The sequence below is a fragment of the Schistocerca gregaria genome, chromosome 4 (genome assembly GCF_023897955.1).
Source record: "Schistocerca gregaria isolate iqSchGreg1 chromosome 4, iqSchGreg1.2, whole genome shotgun sequence".
NCBI classification, from domain to species: domain Eukaryota; kingdom Metazoa; phylum Arthropoda; class Insecta; order Orthoptera; family Acrididae; genus Schistocerca; species Schistocerca gregaria.
In genome coordinates, this window is record NC_064923.1 from 99951357 (window position 1) to 99966725 (window position 15369).

Sequence of the window (15369 nt, forward strand, 5' to 3'; positions counted from 1 at the left end):
TTTTCATTTGAATGAATTTTCATTTTATTTTTATAATATAAATAACACTGAAATGAAACAGTGAACAAAACAGAGTTCACTGACTCTTATTTTAAGAGCAAGTCTTGTTCTTCCACATGATACAATTTAAAATCATAACAGAGCACTTTTATGACACATGATTAAAGGGAACCAAAAGGCTTGGAAGTATGGTTACTGTGAGCAAAAAAGGACAACATGTGAAGTGACAGATTTTTAATGATAAAAAACACAAGGGCATTCTGTCATACTTTCTATTGATTATTGAATAGCTACTGGTCTCTTTGACAATGAATTTAGTGATGTACGAAAAACTTGTACTGATAACAAACCTGGAAATATGAACTTCAGTGTTAGGAATCAATATGTGTATAATTTCTCTTGCATCAGTATCTTACATGATGATCTAGTATACAGAAATCGTCATACAAAGAAAGGAGCATAAATGCCAGTTTGAAGTAGCACAAATGTAGAGCTTACGTGTTCTATCAGTATGTGTCTCACATAGGCACATTACAGAATTGTACATTAAGCAATACTAAGGCACTGCACATTATGAATCTTACATTACACATGATATTACATTGCTGCTCACAACCAGGACTTTACTGTTATTTGTGCACCTGATGTTGCTGTCATTCAATGCATACACAAAAACCTAGATGTCAAACTGACATAAAATTTATCTTATTGGATTTATATAGCTTACACTCATATATTCATTTATCAGCAGGCTTATGGTCATCTCAAATGTTTCAGTCACAGATATAAATACCACAAGCACACTTAATCTCACTAACATTTCTGTCTCATAATGTTTCCGTCACTGTATGATAACATGAATTCATTTATTCATTTTAAAAATACTTTTATATACAATTATGAGGTATTAAGTAATTGGTAAGGCAAAATAATGCTGTCCATCACCATCAACAATAAGGAAGTAAAAAAATTTGAATCACAATTCAAAGAGTAAAGGCAAGCGTCTCAGTGCCGCTTCATTCTTCTTTCCAGCTTCCTCTGCTTTTTTTCATCAATTTCCTCTCTCGGAGCCTGTTGGAAGAACCACGGAGACAGGACTGTAACCCACAGCAACCAAAAACCTCTTATGGGAGCCTGCAAAGATAGCAGAAAGAAATCTCATTAGCTAAACATGTTTTTCGACCAAGTTGCCTATCACAACATGAAGAGAGAAAATAGCCAGAAGACTGTCACTGAGTTTACAAATACTGTAACTATGAAATGTAATGGCACTTAAGGTACATAGTAGGGAAGCCAAATGGTTGACTTTGGTTTATTGGGAGAATTTTAGAAAAGTATAGTACATTTATAAAAGAGACTACATATAGAACAGTTCTGCAACCCCATTCTTTATTACTGCTCGAGTGTTTGGGATCCCCATTAGTTCATATTAAAGGAAGACATAGAAGCAAATCAGAGGTGTAGTGCTAGATTTGTTACTCATAGGCTCAGTCAACATGTGAATATTACAGAGATGCTTTGTGAACTCAAATGGGAATCACTGGAGGGGAGATGATGAGGTTTTTACAAAGCAATATTGAGAACTAGCATTTGCAATCTTACTGCTGCCAACATACATTTTGGGTAAGGACAGCAAGGACAAGATAAGAGAAATCAGGACTCACATGAAGCACACACGCAGTCCTTTTCCCATAGCCCCATTTGCGAGTGGAGCGGGGAGGGGGGATGACTAGCAGCGGTACGGTGTACCCTGTGTCATACACCACGTTTTGTGGCTTGCACAGTATGTATGTAGGTGTTTTAGATAGCAGAGTTTATGGCACACTAAAACTGGAGTTTTTAAAAAACTGTAAAGCAAGATATTATTGAGTACAAGGATGAAATCATTTAACAGTATTCCTGGTCATTAATACCCAGGGTAAAGAATGTTTGAGCCATAGACACGCATATTATGTTATGTTCTGATTGCCATCCGGAATGATCTGGAAGTAAAACTGCACTAATTATAAGAAAATACCATTTGATAATCCATTTGTGTGTTTTGCAGTGAAAGTGGTACCACATAAATAATTCTTTGCTTTACTCCTCAAATCCAGTCAGTCCTTTGAAGGCTTGTTGCCAGGGCAAGCAGGCATTGTTCAGCATCTGCTCTGAGTACTTTTCTGTTAGAGGTGATTTTACTGTGCCATATGCTTACGTCACTGGGATGAATTCAATTACAATCAAATGGCACTCTGAAAATTATTTCAAGTGAGAAGCCAGTGTTAACTTCACAAGTTACAAATCCGCACTTCACATGAGCCATTTATGAATATGGGCAATGGCGCAAGTGAGGTGCCTGGTGGCTCACCGAGTTCTGTCTAAGGTACATGAGCTACTAAGACTGAATGAACAAATCCTTGCAAAATTCACAACTGTTCAATTTGCAAGGACTCAACTAATAACAGGTGCAGCGTCAGGAGGTTGAGGGGCAGAGACGTGGGGAAAAAAGGAGCAAAGGAAGATGAGTGGCTGTGTTGGCAGAGGACTACAAATAAAAAGGGTGGGCGATGAGAATGGGGAGGAGACGACAAACAGAGGAGGTGGAAACTGTTGGGTGGAGGGTGTATTTTACCATAGGTTGAGCCCGGGATAATTATGGGAATGGATAATGTATTGTAAGGATAACTTAATTTCAATGGTTACTTCACTACCTGAGCCATATGGATCCTTCCCTGCACCACAAGCTTTACTGAATTGTGCAGATGGGATTTCTCCTTACAACAATTTCTCTTCTCCCGTAATTATTCCAGCCTCAACCTACTGTAACATACTGTCCCCACACCTTCCATCCAACAGTTTCCAACCTCTTTGTCCATCATCTCCTCCCCATTCTCATCTCCCATGTGTTTATTTGCAGCCCTGTGGCAACGCATTCACCCATCTTGCCCTGCTCCTCTTCTTTTTGCTCCTTTTTCATCACCTGCCTGCCCCACTACCTCCTGATGCTGTGCTTGCTGGGAGTATAGTCCCTGCACACTCACCAGACAGCATTCGTCTATCCCTACCCGTGCACTGCTATCCATCCTCCCCCTCTCCAGATTGCTGCTTGCATTCCACGTAAGGGTTGTATTCTGGCCCGAGATACTGGAGTTAGTGGTCATGCGTGTTGTGTGTGTGTGTGTGTGTGTGTGTATGTGTGTGTGTGTGTGTGTGTGATTCTCTTGCTGACAAAGTCTTTGGCCCGAAGCTTTACGTTAGTGTGATTCTTGAGTTTCTCCCGGCGTATTTGATAATCAAAATATCCACGGGTGTACTGCCGGTCTATAGTGTCCAACGGGCACAATATTTCGGCGATCAAACATGTCGCCATCATCAGGTGAACTGACGGACTGAGCTCCTGTGAACGTGCCGGCACGGAGATCCGTACGCTATTGCTGCTCAGGGGGAACTGGGTTCGGTCGCGGCGGCGGCCGATTTAAATACCCTCAGCCCGCGGCGCGCTCCCTCCGCCGTCCGCGCCCCGCGCCACGGTCTCGCGGTGGAACAGATTGCGACTGCGTCTGAGATGACGTCGGTGTGATGGCTCTGTCCGCCGTGGTCGTCACAACTATGCGTTTGCTCGATTTACTCTTCATTAACCAAATCGCTGGTTCCCAAGCCTTGCTAAGATTATAGCCACAGTCACGGTTTATGAGGTCGTCATTGGTGCGAATTTCGATGGCCTCTCTAACAACGCTGTCCCAGTATCTCGACGTCTGTACCAGAATCCTCGTGCGGTCATACTCCATAGCGTGATTTTCCGACAAACAATGTTCAGCGACCGCCGACTTGCTCGGATACATTAGTCGAGTGTGTCTCTGGTGTTCACGGCATCGATCCTCGACAGTACGCATCGTCTGACCAATATACGACTTGCCACATTGACACGGAATCTGGTACACGCCAGCCTTCCTCAAACCGAGGTCATCTTTGGCGCTCCCCACCAGTGCACGAGTTTTATTCGGAGGACAAAACACAGTTCTGACACGGTGTTTCTTCAGAATGCGGGCGATTTTCCCCGAGAGTGCGCCTGTGTATGGAATAAATGCAGTGCCTACCTCCTCACTCGTGACTTCATCCATATCAACAGGTTGTGCTGCAGTGGTTGGGCAGAGAGCACATTGGATCTGCCACTCTGAGTACTCATTTTTTCGAAACACAGTTCTCAGATGTTCCAATTCCTGGGGTAGACTCTCTGTGTCAGAGATAGTGCGCGCCCTATGTACTAGAGTTTTAAGTACCCCATTCCTCTGTGAAGGGTGGTGGCAGCTGTCTGCGTGCAAATACAGATCAGTGTGTGTTGTCTTTCGATACACCCCATGACCTAGGGTGCCGTCAGCGCTTCTCCTGACCAAGACGTCAAGGAAAGGTAATTTACCCTCCTTTTCAGTCTCCATTGTGAATTTGATGTTGGGGTGTATGGAGTTTAGATGTGTAAGGAAGTCAAGGAGTTTATCCATACCATGTGGCCAGATGACGAACGTGTCGTCCACGTAACGGAAAAAGCAAGGTGGTTTCCATTCGGATGACGACAGGGCTTCCTCCTCGAAGTTCTCCATGTACAAATTCGCCACCACCGGTGAGAGTGGGCTACCCATGGCGACTCCCTCCGTTTGTTCGTAGTATTCTCCATTAAAAAGAAAATACGTGGAAGTCAAGACATGCCTAAAAAGTTCAGTGGTATTCTCGTCAAACCTCTGACCAATCAACTCTAGCGACTCTCGCAGGGGTACCCTCGTAAACAAGGAAACGACGTCAAAACTCACCATGATATCTGACTCATCCAACCTTAGGCTATCAAGGTGTTTAACAAAATCCACGGAATTACGGATGTGATGAGGGCATTTACCCACATAAGGACTTAATATTCCCGTCAGGTATTTGGCCAACAAATATGTAGGTGCCCTGATGTTGCTGACAATGGGGCGTAATGGTACCCCCTCTTTGTGAACCTTCGGGAGTCCATATAGTCTAGGCGGTACCGGACCTTGGACTTTAAGAATACTTTGGAAGCATAATATATCACTTTTTCAGCACATTCCTGAATTTGTACTAGAACTGTCCCTATACCAAAACTGCTAGTGTTAGTGTAAAGATCTGTCTTGGAATTATTTCATACAATGCTACAACTGGAGAAGACGTTAGAACCTCCTTATGCACAAGGAAATACCTTTCTTGCACCTTGTTCCAGGAAAATTTGGTGTCTCTCTGCGATGTTTCTTGTAAGGTGCATGCCTTAATACAGAAGTCATTTATGAATCGCTGAGGATACAAGCACAATCCGAGGAAACTTCTTACAGGAGAATGTGCCAAAGTGTTGGAAACTCTGTGACTGCTCTTATTTTCTCCATATCAGGACACAATCCATTGCCATTCACTTGGTGCTCCAACATTTTTATTTCTTTGGTGATGAAGAGGTACTTTTTCAGATTAAAGCAGACACCTCCAGTCTGAATATGTGTCAGGCAGTTTAATGACTTATAAAAAACAACAATGTCATCCAGACAGCAAAGACACATAGTCTATTTAAGATGTTGAAGCAGGTGTCCATCATACAGTTGAAAGTGACTGGAATATTACATAATCCAAAAGCTGTAACTTTAAAATCAGAGGCTGGACGAAGTTACGAAGGCAGTAATTTCACAGTCTGTTCATCAACCTCGATTTTCTAGTAGCCTGGCTGCATGTCCGTAGTTGGGAAACACTTGTTCCTTTCAAGCAGTTTAGAGTGTCATTAATGTATGGCAATGGACAGACATTTTTCTTCACAATCTTGTTCAGGCATCAGCATATAGTTGATGCAGAAATCCCAAGTGCCAACCTCCTCCTCCTATACAGGAACCACTGGAGAGGACCAATGACTCTCTGAATGTTCAATGATATCATCTTCGAGCATCTTCTCCATTTCCTCTGGGTTACCTATTGTTCAGCTGGCAACACCCTACACCGCACCAATGCTGAGTAACTAGTGGACAATTCCCAGTGCTAATATGAAGTTTCAACATTCGTCACTTGGTCTATCTTTTCTCCACTCCTGAATTGAAAGCATCAAGAAAGTTCATGTGGAACAGCTACCACTCACTGACATTGTTTGTCCACTGGGCCAGATCGCACTTGCAGTTTGATAGTAGCTTCCTTCCCTACCTTGTCTGTTGTGCTAGCAGAGCTATCCTTTCTGGACTGGTTCAGCTGTCCCTATGCGCATACTCCTACAGATGCTCATGACGACTATTCATCCCAAGTTTTCCTTGAACACCTACAACAAACATCACTGGCATGTAGATTCTTTTGTGAGTCTGGGTATCTTTCTGCAACTGACAAAAACATCACAGTTTAACCGACTATGATGAGGTTGAAAAATATATTTTCTTCAGAAGTAGTAGACCTTGTTACATCACATGATGGTACATTGATTAGAAGAAGCCGAGTGGCTCTTGTCATACAAAATTGACAAAACAAGAATCATCCCAAGCCATGGCTTTAGATAGCACCCAGATTACATATATCGTATTTCAGAATGAATGCTCACCAGTAAATGCCCACAGGTAGAGGCTCTTGTCAACATTAAATTGTAATAGGTGTTACATGATAAAATATTTGCATAAATTATGTGTCCATCATGCCAGAGACTATGTTGCTGCGGGAGTCAGAAAGAAGATATGGGTGAAGACCCATGCCCTTCCACTGCTGGTTGTGTGGAGAAAGGGTGCTCATGCAGTGTTAATACGGATGGCACTGGAGGTGAGGTCAATGGAGGGTTCCCCTGACCCCCATGGACACAGGAGGTAGTGTCAGCACACCTGTGGCAGTCGATGACAGTTGCCAGGGGCACCAGGTCTGGGGCCTCATGGTCACCAAAAGACAGTGGGAAGCAGGTGGCAGTGGGTGTGACACTGTGCTCGGGGCTAGAGCTGGTTGTGGTTATTGCTCTCAAGCCCCTTCTGTATTTGGGCAAATGTTAGTTGTCACCCATGGGTCTCTGGTACTGTCACCAGATCCAAGCCGCAGTCACCTGTAGAAGCAGGCCCACACAGGCGCACCAGGTGTGTAACTGGGACAGCTGGGAGTGGGGTCTTGAAGTAGGTGGTGTCAGAAGATGTAGCAGGGTCCACAGCTGGCCACCCAGGAAGTAGCTCAGTGGGACTAAGATCGGCAATTGACACAGTGTGACAGGTACTCAAAAAGTGGGTTAGGGCCGATGAAGTGGCAAGGGATTTGACAACTTTCTTCATTTGCTGCTTAAATGTCTGAATGAGATGCTTTGCTTCACTGTTGGAGGAAGGATGGAACAAAGGGATGGAATATGTTTTATGCCATTGACCATATGGAATTCTGTGATGGCAAACACTATCAATTGGGGCACATTATGAGAGGCCAGAGAGTTGAGGTAAACCTTCGATGACTAAAACCTGGACAAAGCCAGTGACACCATGCGTACCACATACGGATACTTGAAGTATGCATCCATGATGAGCAATCACACTGATTCCAAAAACAGACTTGCAAAATCAATGTCAATGCTGTCCCAGGGATGGCAGGGTACATGCCAGGGTGCAAATAATTGTGGTGGTGGTGCTGCTGCTGCTCGGTGATAGGCACATACTATGCAGACTCGGACAGATCTCACGATATTATCATTGATACGCAGCCAGTACGTGTGTCAGCGAGCCAGTGCCTTCATGCAGGACACCCCCCTGTATCCCTGTGCAGTAACCTCAGTACTTCTTGTGCAATTCAGCAATTTTTCAAGCAAGGCCTTCGGGATTTTAAAAATTTTAATGTTGTTGAATTTTACGTGTTGGGCCTTCAGCTGATTTTGAGGTTGTGTTGTTTTGCTCTTAAGGTCTTCATCCTGAATTAAAGAACTTTTTCACATAAGGCCTTCAGTATTTAAAAAAAAAAAAAAAAAATAATGTTATGCAGTTTTAAGTGTTAGGCCTTCATCCAATTTGAATATATTTACTAACTTATAATATCCCAAATTTTGAAGGCTTCTGAAGCTCATAGACCAATCTGTTGAAAGTGGTAAAGCAAAACAAAAACAACTATGTCACTAATGACTGAATTTTATTATGAAATATTTACTATACTATATTAGTGTATGTATGTCTCTGCAAAGGAAATGGTTATCTACGAAAATTAAGTTGGATTGCACTCTAGCACCTAGTATGTTAATGGGGGTTGTTACATTAAAAACTTCATATTCTCCTGTGATTGAATGAAAAACGCCATTATGTCACTGACTATACAAATCACCTGTTCTGCCTCATAACTTACCACAAAAGCGCATGACACGCATTACCAATACGTAGTATGAGGGGGTTGTTTTGTGTGTGTGTATGTGTGTGTGTGTGTGTGTGTGTGTGTGTGTGTGTGTGTGTGTGTGTGAGAGAGAGAGAGAGAGAGAGAGAGAGAGAGAGAGAGAGATCTTGTCTTTTTATGCAGACATATTTTCAATAATTTTGCATGTTTCACTGTTGGCATCAACTCAACAATTTCCTATTTATAATTTTTTAAATTGATTTATCTTTATTCAGCCAATTGATTTATCTTTATTCAGCCAAGCATCATCTGATATGATATAGGATTTTTCGATGTAATAAATGTAAATCAATAAGTAAAAATATACGACACACAGCATATGCACCATGGCTTATGAGGATAGGACAGGTAGTCTATGATGATAGGATAGTTGGTCAGCCAGAGCAAATGGATAAAATGATGTTTTATACTACTATTGGTAGTGTCCCATGAATTCACTCATTCTAGTTGTGTTTCCGTTTCATAGGTAAGGGCTTAAAAAGTTTTGTTTACACATTCTGCCAGCTATGTGGTGGTCAGTCCTACATAGAAGGCAACGCAGCGGACACAAGCCAGTTGGTATAAAACATGAATAGTGTTCAGACGCGGATCTGTCTTTAATACTATGGGTGCTGTATCAACAGATATACACAAATCATTTACCATGAAATTAACCAGTATCCAGTTTCTGTACATGAACTACAACTTAATTAATGAAATGTAAGTATTTGTTAAAACATATGAGCCATCTGAATTCTCTCACCCAATATTATTTTTCTCTCAACTTCACAGGTGGGCAATTATAGTGAAAACATCAGTTGCTGTGTGGCTTGAGTAATCTCACATAATTATGTTTCATGCTTTAATATTGTATGTGCTGTTGGCACACTGTATGAAAAACAACAGAAGAAATGTCCTCGCAGAGATATGCAGTTGCTGTGCATGGCTACACTGTTACTCTCAAGACCTGAGTGTTGTTTAACTACCTGGAGAAATCTGGATGCTCTCACACAACACAATTTTCCCTGAACCTTGCAGACATTTTTACGAGCAGTATGATATTTCCTTTTATAATACGTGTATCATCTACATGGCTAATCAAATTTCAATGTTCAAGTTTTTTGAAAAATGAACCACATTACTATCGGTATATATTTCTGATTAATTCCATATGGTTGGCAAAAGTTTGTACTACTTCTGTTATCATATAATTTTTTTCACTAACAAGTGTGGAATTTTGTTGTTTTTGTCCTTTGGTATCTACAACATTTTTTTGTCATTTCTCACATTTATGTCTATGGCATCTTGACTGCAGAAAATAAAAAAAAGCCCTACAAATTTTCCATGATATCCCATTCATACTATCCTAGAGGTGCATAAAGTTTCTTGGCCAGACTTTATTTTATTCCCAGCATTAAGAAGAATGGGCATCCCTACATGTATGTGATTATTAAAGTTGGAACACTCACTTAAGTTGCAAAACAATGGGAATTGCTGTGACCTATTCAATGGAACCAAGATTTGGGGAAATTACAGAAAACATTAATATGGTTGGCTGGGCAGGGATTTGAAGCCAACTACTGAATACAAATCACATGTCTTATGCTTGTGACACATCACTCAGTCACTGTAAATGAAATGTTAGGTCTAGACAAATCTTTCCAGGATTCTTATCTTTTGCCATGCACCATTCTTAAATTAACTTCTTGCCATTAGTTAATTGAAGGAAAAGATGTTCTCTAATGTGACAGCCATCATTTTAAAAACAATAGAAATAGTTACAGGTTTTACAGAGCAAAAAAGAAAGCACAAGTTTCAGATTATTGTTATAATATTTTTGCAAAAACTCACCAGGAGCCACAGCAGCCAAAAGTAATTTGAAAAGATAGACAGCATCTGGCATGCAGATGTTAGAATTAAGAGATCCTTCACATGCCTGTAAAAGAAAATTATTATATGCACATTCAGTCATATAATACACTAATGTAGGGTGAGCAACATAAAGTGGAAACTTTCTGGATTAGATATGTGCTCTCAGTGATGAGGTCTCACAAATATACTTCCAAAAAATTTAAATGTAGTCTGCTTCAAACATGTAGCTGTTAAAACTGTGCTGATTATTTTTGTCAACAGACATCTGGAATGAGTGTAACAAGAAGTGCAAAATTGGTAACATAAAACACGATTATGGTTAGCTTTATATGATTAGATAATTATGAGAGATATCCTTTATGTAATAAATACAAGTACATAATAATGGCTGTTATTTTATTCCAAAGATGAAGCCGACCCTTTCCAATCTGTACACATAGATAGTTATCAAATGAAAGCACAAGCAAACCATGATATCAGCACCTATGAATTCCACAAGTAAAAGTGTAGGGTTTAAGTTAAAAATACAAAGACTTCCGAAAAGATAACAAATTTTTCTGCAGAAAATCTAGCAAACATTGTCACCACTTTAAAAGATTACAGGTCCAAACTTTTTAAAAGCTGAATGGTACGTATCCTAAGTTTATAAAATTATAACCACACAACTTTGAAAAGCTGCCTTATAATGCAAAGTTAAATAAAATTTTATACAGGCAACCCTTCGTGAGGTCTGACAATTCATATTTCACATCCTATTCAAACACTAAATCTGCAGGGACTCATTATTGATGAACAAATAAAAGCTTAAAACCCATCTGTATGCACAGAATTGCCAAGAGAGGCAGTTGGTGTCATTATTGGAGGATGGTTTAAGGTGAATATGAATGCATAGTTAGCTAAAAGATTCTATAGTGTTATGGGGATACAAGGACCCAGTATAGGAGGAGGTACCATAAATGAACTTCAGTCTCTCCAAGGCCAAATTACTGAATTCATGTGTATTGAAGATGTCATGATTTAAGATAATTGTGATCAAAGACATGGCAGACGGAGACTGTTACGGATTAACGATCAACGCCAGCAACAGGCAGGCAGGCAGGCAGGCAGGCAGGCAGGCAGGCAGAGAGAGAGAGAGAGAGAGAGAGAGAGAGAGAGAGAGAGCAGTCTTCTAGGGATGCTTAGAGCAGAAGATTTATATTTTCATGAAAAATAACAGGATAAAAAGTGAACAACAGACAAGACACTGCCAAAATTTTTAATTAAACCTATATATTGTACACTTTCTGAACACTTGTATAATACAGTAGTAGATAAGCAAAATCTGAATATTTTTATTTGGAAATAGCAACCTCTTCTTTATTTTTAACAGCAGCTACGAGATGCTATCCAAAATGTTCGGGATTGGTGCTGCCATCTGTTGAAAACCTTACCTTTGGCCTAATGGCCACCGTCACCCTCGAAGTAGTTCCCGTTGAATGTACACACCAGTCCCAGTGCTTCTGCCACTGGTCAAACATATTCTCGAAGTCTTTATCTTTGAGGGTGCTTATCACTGCCAGTGATGGTTCTTGAATCCTCTCTAGAGTGTTGAACCGAAGGCCTTTCAACATGAGTTTCAGTTTTGGGAATAGCGCACAGGCGCAAGATGCCAAATCTGGCAAGTATGGTGGGTGGGGTACAACCGCCATGTTGTTTTTTACCAAAAAGGTCCTGGTGAGCAAGGAATTGTGACGGGGTGTTGTCGTGGCGCAACAGCCAGTTCCCTTTATGCCAAAATTCGAGCTGTCATCGCCACACGTTTTCACAGGGGCCGCCACAAAATGTCACAGTAGTACATGGAATTCACTGTTTGTTTGGGTGGGCTGAATTCTTTGAGCACAATTCCCTTGGCATCAAAGAAAATTATGATCATGCTCTTCACTTTGCTCTTCACCTGTCTCGCTTTTTTGGGTCTTGGAGAGCCACTCAAACACATGCGTACAGCTCAGGCTCTGTCCCCCAAACACTTGTTGAACCATTGCAAAGGTCTCTGTAGTACTTTTCCTGAGATTGGCACAGAATTTGATACACACGCGCTGTTCTGTTCACGGATCCATCGTAAAATCGGCACACACTAAACACAGAGTATTATGGAAATCACTGTGGACACGCAACACATCCTCCCAGCTGAATGCCACTCCACACACAGACTCATCAGATATGCAGCTCTCGCCACCCAGCAGTGCAAAAATCTACTACTCCTACTTTCCAGATGGCAGCACTAGTCCCGAAAATTTTGGATTTCACCTCGTATTCTGTTAATTAACCAAGTTATCTTAAAAATATTCAAGTTTAGAGTATAAATTAAACTGATTTCTGACAATCTGTTCGGCTGTAGACTTATCTACATACATTAAAATTTTTTAAGTTTAACATCCCTGAAGATCAACTCATTGTTGGCAAGCGTTATGCCAGGAACTGTAGCTCAGTTGGAAATGTTGAATAGGAATGGACACTGTCCAGACACTTAGCGAAGCTCTCATTCTTCTTCATGTCTGCAGCAACCTGCTGTGTTCTCATCAATGGAGGCAACTGGAGCTGACACTCAGACACTTTCCAACTGGTGCCAGGGGTGGCACTTTGAAGTTCACAGCCAACCCCAAGCACAACCCAATCAGCAACCTCTGTGCCATTGCAAATGAGATGGACTTCTACACTGTGATATGTGGTGGCCACATGCAGCAATGGTTCATGTTCGGCATTGACATTAGAAAGTTCTAGGACAGAGTTGTATGGTTGCAGTTCATAGCTATCGTTTGTAGTGGAGATCAGCCTGTGATACTTAGTCTACAAGTGGAGTTGTCTAGAGCCTTCACATAGCGAAAGGTGTTTACTACAGCAATTGACAGTGTGGTACCCAGGAAGGCATAGTCTTGTGGACAATGTATTCAGTATTGTACAAGTAGACAGGCCACTGCTTAGTCGTATTTGTCCACAAGCACATCCAACAAGTTGCTGAACAACTTTAGTTAAGTATCACAGCACAATAAAGTGTATGTGTGCGTGTCACTAATTTGTCTGCACTGTCAGTTCCTCTGTCCACCTTGGAACACTTAAGCCTAATATGACGTGAACAAGCCATTCTAACCAGATGACCCGTACACATCATCTGGCAACAAGAATTCCGAACTCAATGCGCAACATCATTTACTGCATCACTTGGATATTCCTTGCTTACTTGTTTGTTAACTTTTTGTGCTTGTGGAAATTTCTGTTACAGATTGGTGTTTTGTTATTTAATTGCTGTGCTGCCATAGTTCATAAGTTAGCTATAGAATTTCTTGTGTGTTTGTTTTAGTATTTGGTTACCACATGAGACCTACCATTCTAAACCCCTCATTTGCCTGCCCCACAATCAGCAGTGCCATAAACGCAAACACATGCAGTACTATGGCTCGATTTAAATCAGTTTCTTCAGATATATGTGCAGTCAATGAACCAGTTTATGGTATTGATGAAGAGGTTCATCCAAACACAGATGGTAGCAAATGAGATACAGACTCTGACTCCATCACCCACTGCACTGCCACAAGCAGCACAGCCTTTACTGCTGCCATTTTGACAATTTGACAAATAAAAGGAAGACCAGATGGAATATTTGCCACAATTTGAAGCACAGCTGGCCGCTCAGCAAATTCAAAATACTGTCAAGCAGTCTTTTTTTCTGTCCACCATTGGTGTCACTGTTTACCACATTTGTGCAAAGTTATTCCCTACTACAAGTCCAGAACTAGTTAGCTATAATGACCTTATTCAAGCATTGAACAAATATTATGGCAATAAGATCAATGTGGTGGCTCCCAGATTTAAAATCTTTAGGTTCATGAAATAACCAGGTCAGACATACATGCAGATTTGCAGGGGCTCACAAGACAGTAAAAATTTAAGTGAGAATGTGAAAAATACTATAGAGACTTGTTGATTCATGATGCTATTACCCAAAATGTGGCAGATAGTTGAATACATGAACAAATCTTAAAATACCCTGATATCATGTTGCAACAGGTTTTGCAGATTATTGACTTTCATGTTTTGTGCAAAGTGCAGCTGACAGTTTTCAAACGGGGGATGTTTGTGCCATAGCCTCAAAAGATAACATTGTGAGGCACCATAAGCAGCTCACTTTGAAGGCAAACACACAGCAGCCCTGTCAGGTACACCACAGCTCGCCATGTATCACCATGACCGGAAATCTATCAGCATCAAGTCTTGCCTGTACTGTTTCAAATCTCATAAATGCGGCCAGTGCATTTTGTGTTATGTAATTTGTTTTGCATGTGGTAAGAATGTGCACATTCTGCAAGTGACAAAGACTTCCACTGAGAAAAAACACACACATAACTCAAAGTTTCATGTGCATGTTGTTCAGTCTGAGCCAAGCTGTGATGCTAGTGTAGCACATAGCAGTGAAACTGTGCAGTACAAAGAATCAGTAGGTTCTTCAGTGCAATGCCATTCGAAAAAAAATTTGTGGACCTTGGTATTGCTGGCCAAAGTATTCAGTTTCAGTTACACATGGGTGCTTCAGTCTCATTGCTAAATCAAAATACTTATGATCTGCTTGGCAAATAGAAGTTAAAGAAGCCAACAACTACTCTGACAATGTATAATGGAGAGGATATCCCAGTATAAGGATCTTGTCGCCTTCCTGGCATCTATCAAAATTTGCAAAAGACTGTCATTCCAGGTTTTGTGTTCATGGGACAGTGCTAATATTTTTGGCCTTGATTTGTTTGGATGGCATATTGTACACATTGTGCTAGCAGTTATTTCATTTGGCTCTAGAGACAGAGTTGCTCAGTTGTGTGATGAATTTAAAGATTGTTATCTGTAAAGCTACCAATTTTGTTACTTGTGTGGCAATGAAAGACAATGCACACCCCTGCTTTTGGAGAGCTTGTGTAGTACTATATGTGCTCCACAGAGTTGTCACAAAGGAACTTATGCAGTAATAGGAAAAAGGCATCACTTCACTCATCACAGCCAGTCTGGACATCCCCACTAGTTTTTGTGAAGAAGCCTTCAGGGAGTGAGAATCTGCACAGACTTTAAGGTGACAGTGAATCCTTAGACAGTAGTTTATATGTTCCCACTGGCGCAACCTGATGAGCTTATGGACCACTTAGGAGCATGTCG

General features: G+C 41.1%; 1 protein-coding gene across 1 annotated transcript in view; it reads right to left on the reverse strand.

Moving 5' to 3' along the window:
- Nucleotides 1-219: 219 nt before the first annotated feature.
- The window catches only part of LOC126266654 (transmembrane protein 208-like), a 41499-nt gene continuing 26349 nt past the window's right edge, over nt 220-15369 (reverse strand). Inside the window, exons 4-5 of the mRNA XM_049971052.1 lie at nt 10174-10258; nt 220-1134 (exon numbers count right to left, since the gene is read on the reverse strand). Of these exons, the coding sequence (XP_049827009.1) occupies nt 1006-1134; nt 10174-10258 (214 nt within the window). The 3' untranslated portion in view covers nt 220-1005. The remainder of the gene's footprint in view (nt 1135-10173; nt 10259-15369) is intronic.